The following is a 6,000-nucleotide window of genomic DNA, read 5'->3' as shown; positions in this document are numbered from 1 at the left end:
GAGTTCAGAACTAAGGAACCTGGTGAGTAGTCTCCGTTGGAAACCAAGACTGAGAACATGTAAATTTGGAAGCTATGGGATAAGCCAAGGTAGGTTCCATAATCAGGGAGGAGAAAGCCAGGGTATAAAAGGAGAAGAAAGCTGATACGCAAAGAGAAGCAGAATAGAGGGTATACTGTCCTCTTCAATCCACCACTCCAATTCTTAATTCCAGCTGCACTGCAAGCTGCATTTCCTCTTCTGAGAACTTCGAATAAATTCCCTTTTGTGCTTAAGCTCATTTGGGTAGGTGTCTGTTACTTATATTGATTCTGTCACTTACTTGACTAAGAAAAACCACCAAATAAAGAAGCAAGCTCTCTGGTTCAGTTCATTGCAATTTATTTAACTTAAAAATAAAAACAGAAACAAAAACCGAAATGAAACAAAAATCAGTTTCCAATAAAAATACAAACACTTTGGGTAGTTATCCAGCTTTTTTTTCCCCTGTAGGCTGTTCTGGGCTCAAACCAATCAAATGAGTGAAAACCAATTTTGACAGGAGCCATAAAGCATGTTGCACCAATTAAATTACACCAATATATTATTATAATACCTTTGAAATGCCTTTCAGACCAATAAATAAAAAAGACAAATTCAAATAAAAAAAGTCAACTTTTTATTACCAAAAAAAAAAAAAATAGAAATTAAATAAAAGTCACAACGTGGATTTTTTTTTTTTTTTTTTTTTTTAATGTGCAGTCAAGTTTCTCTCTTTTTTTCTTCTAGGAATGATACCATGCCAGTAAATCCCTACAGAACATTTCCAGTTTGGCAACAAGCAGTCAGTCGATCATTCACATTTGTACTCAAGACAGCAGGCCTGGGCAAAACTCGCCTGAATTTCACCCTGAAAAGTGCTCCCCATCATCTGAAGAAGCAGCACCTGGTAACAGGGATGGCAATTCAGAGGGTACTTAGCATTTTCATTTCACCTGGGGTCTTGAAGCACTTCCTGAAAACTGATCGTGCCTTGAAATTTACCTGTAAAAAGAAGTGTAATTCTACCCCTTTGGCAGATGTGTAAACTAAGACGGTGCAAGGCCCACAGAAGCAAGGAGAGGACCAGGAAAGCTGACAGCGAATCTCCTGCTTTGTCCATCAGGTCCTAAAAGTGTCTCTCACTTGTAATTCCACGGAAGTGAATAAAGCATAACTTCTTTGACTGGGATTGGCTGGTAGGGATGACAGGACTTAATGATGAAGCAGGGAGCTGCTTTAACGGCTTTTCCCTCTATTGCAAGTTTTTCCTTGAAAAGACAGTCAACATCACACCTAGAATCAGAGGATGTTGGCAGTGTCAGAGCTAAGCAGGGCTTCAGGGACCAGCTAATTCATCCTTCCAGCCCTCACTGGAAGGAAAACTTCACCACCACAAACAATGCAGATGCCTAAGGCCACCTATGACTTAACTCAGAGTCTCTGCCTCTGAGTGGAGGATTTTCTCTGCCACAGTCCACTGGCTGAGCTTCCTGACGAAAGAGAACACATGTTTGGGGGGAGGAAGAAGGGAGTAGACTGACTTTCCTCAATAGTGTCATTTTTATTTAAACACTAGAATGATGGAAAATACTAAACAGACTCAATCACTTGGCAAAAGGAAAAAGGACATCAACTAGTAGGTTGGTGCTAGATCTAAGTCATACTGACAGCTAAGGACACGGCCAGCTGCCGTGCGCAAGGGGCCAGCAGGGCAGCAGCATAGGCTATTTAGAAAAGCCAGAATGAAATGAGGCAGGAAGTAGGGAGCTCAGAGTTGCAGGTTGCCCTCCATGCACCCACACCCCCATCCCCCCCGCCCCCCACACACGCACAATTTGCTATCTACAGATTTTTTTTTTTTTCCCTTTTAACCTCTATTAGAGTTCAGGAAGGAGGTGGAATTGAATGAAAGGAAACTGAGCAGCTTCTCATAACACACTGCTCAGCTCAACCTGAAGGAATGCACAAGCCAAAACACCAGAGCCGGTGGCAAGGGGAGAAACCAAACTGTCTCCTTAAGGAAAGGGCAATTCCATTCTGATGCACTTTCTTAGCACTGTAAGGTGAATTTTTTCTTCTCTCTCTACGAACTATTTTTTGTTGGTTTTTCCAAAGATGTTCCCAAGACCGGTCTTCCTGTCTATCTACATGGCTACCAGTGGTGGCCATCTTGAAATGAGTTCAATTTGCCTTGGCCAGCAGAATCTGAAGTCATCCCAAAGACACCAGGAAGTCCAAACCTAGAATCCTGAAGGTGTCCCATGGTTGGAGTGGCATCTTGTCATTGTGATCCGGGTGTTTAGAAATTACATATCTAATGTTTTTTTCTTTTTTTTTTCTTTTTCTTTTTTTTACTTTTTAAGATAAGAGTCCTGCCGCACCTCTTTTCTACCTCCCCCAGAACCATCTGGGTGACATCTAAGGAAATGTTCACTCTCTTACATGCTTCCTCCCAACCCCCTGCACTCTTTCAACACCTTATTCATTTAAATGAATGGAACTTTCTTTTCCCCCAAAGCCCAGGAGTTCATGTCAAAGTTTAAAACCATGACATAGAATACTTAGATTTGGGGGAAAAAAGCACCGTCTACCTGATTTTCCTTTCCTCATCCCAATATCCCACCTACATCTAACTCCCTAGAAGCAAACTTATCTACCTCTGAGGATGCTACACTCAGTGGATGGGGAAACAAACCATTTGTCATTGGTGAACAGAGCCAATGGTTGAGCCAGGTAATCCTCTGGAAACTATGGACAGTAGCACGTCCAACTCAAAGCATCCATGCATGTGAGAACCCAAGAGGCAGCATTCCAGTTAATATTGAGAAAGAAAGTGACAAGTTGCCTCTTATTGGTGCACATCAACTTCCATTCATCTGTGCAAAGATCACAGACCATCTTGTGCCCTGTCATATACAATAGTTTTTTACCTCTGACACCATCATCTTTCTCCCTGTCCACACTCAAGAGGTTGTGCTGTAGAGCAAGGCAGACATCAGGAAAGAGGAGGTGAACAGCAAGGAGCTAAATCACCATGGGCTGACTCTATGTCCTTAGCAGAGTTCAGAGTGTTCTCTCTCTGACCAAGGCCCTGTCTTTCCTCAAAGTTGAGTAGCAAATTAACAAATGCCTCACCAGTGGATGAAAGAGTTAACATAGATCCCACAGGATGACTAAACCCAATTCCGAGGGCCCAGCCAGATCAAAGATAACAACTACATAGCATTAGTGCTACTGCTTCCCTTCCCTTTCCCGTGGTAGCCATTACTAGTCAATCACAGCACTCCTTCCCCATGATGTGGGCCACTCACACCAGCACAACCGGCAGCCACTATTAATTGATCATCAACTCAAGCTCAAGTTGCTGAAATCTACTTGCCAGCTCCATGCAGCCAGACCTAGCTTGCTAATGCAAGGAGAAAAGGGGCAAGTTCTTCGGGCTCACCCAAGGCAAACAGCCCAAGTGTCTCCTGCCCCTCCTCCAGAAGCATTTGGATAACTTCTAAGGAAATGCTCCCTCCCCATATGCTTCCTCTCTACCCACTGAGTGCCAGTCAATACCACCTCTCCTGGACAGCTGGTCCTCTAGGAGGTGCCATAAAGCAAATGCCAAATAGGGCCCAAATTCTGACTGACAGTTGTCAGAACTGGCAGAAGAGCCCACCCCTCCCTTTTAAGTGTTGGCTCAAGGCTGCAAACTTGGCCAAGTGAGACAGTGCCAATCCTTTTTCAGTCTGTTGTCATGGCCAGCAAAGAGGTAACCAGCCTATGAGCCCAAGTCTTGCTCCCCTTCCTCCCTCGTACCCCCACCTGCCCCCGGCACCCTGGAGTGCTAGTTGAGCTTGCTGCAGATCTCTAGCGCTTGCTTGTAGACCTGAGTCACATCATCCATGTCTGCGAGGAGGGAGAAGCTGCTGTCTGCCAACCGGTTCCGGTACCGCTTCAGGTACTGGGGCCGGGGCCGGTTCTGGAGCCCCTCAAAGTCCTGGATCTGGAGGAAGTTTTCTGCAGAGACGCAGCTGCGGATGCGCTGGCGGGCAGGGCGATTCTCCTGCAAATCCAGCAAGTCGAAAGAGTCGCTGGACAGCACGCTGTCATCGCTGATGACACTGGAAGGACGGCTGTAGCTCCGGGAAAGGCCCTCGGCAGGGACACCAGGCTCTGACAGGGATTCCAGTGTGGGCATTTCAGGGCTGACGAGGGCCGGGTCCATGGAGCCCGCTGAGTATTTGCTGCTGTGTTTCAAGATGCCCTTCCTCCGGCAGGAGAGGCTGTGGGAGGTCACCCTGGCTGGGTCTGGGGGGCTGGGGGAGGGGACGCTGCTGCCCATCACATCATTACTGTCCAACAGCTCCGAAGACTCGCTGCGCTCTGGGGAAGAGTAGTAACCTGATTCTCTCTGCTGGGTCTTTTTCAAGATGCCTTTCTTGGGCATCGTGGCCGACTGCTTGGGGCTGAGTTTTCCCGGCACCTCTGCCTCTGGTGAGCTTGGGAGGAGCACACCAGTCCTGCATAAGTCCTGCTCCATCTTGAAAGTAGAGGGTAAGGCAGGACCAACTACACCTTCAATGAAGCCAGTGCTGTGAGAGCGATGCTCGCTGTTGCTTCGCTTCTTCAGGATCCCCTTGGGCCTCTTAGAACTCAACTTGGATGGGCTTTCAGGCACTGCATCCAGACCAGACTGAGCAAAGTCATTCTCTTTCTTGGATTTCTTCAGCGACCGCTGCCGCTCTAGCATGACCTCAGAGGTCGTGGGTTTGACCAGGCCCTTCATTTTGGCTTCGGTGTCAGCCTGCAGCCCCGTGGAACGGTGGTGCCAGTCAATGATCCGAGCCAGGAGTGGGGACTCAGAGTCATGGAGGGCATCGCAGTCACACACGCTGCTCTTATAGCCCCAGTTCACCCACCAGTGGTTGGCAATGTCCTCAATAGTGGCCCGGCGATCGGGGTTCACCATCAGCATCCACCGTATGAGTCCTCGAGCATCTAAGGGACAAGGGACAAAAAGAATCGGGCATTACGTGGGAGCTTCTAGCTTTGTGATAGCGGGACCCTCCAGCAGTGATGAAAGACACACACTCCCTCTAGGAAAAATCCATTTGGAGACCTGGTCCAGTCACATTATGGAGCAGGATGCCCCAGCCTTTCAGACCATCCATCAAAAGTGTAATCAAGACTTGGAACAGGCCGGGGTGCCATCACATGGTGGCATGTTTTCCCTATAAGTGAGGAAATGTCATAGAGCTATGAAGCTTTTCATCATCTTGAATCTTTAGAAAATGTGGAAGGTCAGGTAACCAAGAAAGAATCCAGACTTGACCCCGAGAGGTGCCCCACCATTCCTTTGGCGAATATCATTTTACCAAAGGAAAAACAGGTGTAGATCACCATTGCTTTCTTTATTCCTCCACAGGTGGGCTTGTATAAACACACAGCACCTGCAGTCACTGGGCAAGCATGCCAGAGACAGAACATGGAGTGTGGATCAGAGGCACTTACCTGACACACCTGGGCAGTAAGAGCAGCTGTCTCCGAAACTGGCCTCCCCCCAAGGTCCTGGCCAGGTTCTGAGACCAATACTCAGTGAGCTCGCCTTCTTTCCCTCTCTGACATAAGCCTTCTCCTACTGAGCTGTCAGATCAGAGAAGTGATCTATATCTGCTACCCATTCACAGCCTGTCTGAAAATTCTACTTGCAAATTTCTGCTGCCAGACAATTAGGGAAAACCCCTAAAGGGATGCTGAGAAGGCCACAGGAACCAACTGACTCTCACAGCTTATAAACTGACTTTTAGGTTCAAACTGTGTTCCCCCAATTGGGGTGAATTATATTCTGGGAAGCTGCCACCTCCCCTCAGCTGCTTATGTAGGCGAATGAGAAGCTGGCAAAGGCCTGGTAAAAGGGACTGGGGCAAGAAACACCTCTGAAAAGTACCAAGATGATCATCCTCAGTCATTCAATAAGTATTTCTTGAACCC

The 6,000-nt window shown here is 47.2% G+C and overlaps 1 protein-coding gene across 1 annotated transcript in view; it reads right to left on the bottom strand.

Annotated features, from left to right (window-relative positions):
* Window positions 1–364: 364 nt before the first annotated feature.
* Window positions 365–6,000, bottom strand: part of LOC105497695 (NUAK family kinase 1) — a 76,509-nt gene continuing 70,873 nt past the window's right edge. Inside the window, exon 7 of the mRNA XM_011768983.3 lies at window positions 365–5,007. Coding sequence (XP_011767285.2) covers window positions 3,854–5,007 — 1,154 coding nt within the window. The 3' untranslated portion in view covers window positions 365–3,853. The remainder of the gene's footprint in view (window positions 5,008–6,000) is intronic.

Source organism: Macaca nemestrina, chromosome 10, assembly GCF_043159975.1.
Source record: "Macaca nemestrina isolate mMacNem1 chromosome 10, mMacNem.hap1, whole genome shotgun sequence".
Taxonomy (NCBI): Eukaryota; Metazoa; Chordata; class Mammalia; order Primates; family Cercopithecidae; genus Macaca; species Macaca nemestrina.
The sequence above is the reverse complement of the archived record's forward strand: the minus strand, read 5'-3'. Positions and strand labels throughout refer to the sequence as shown.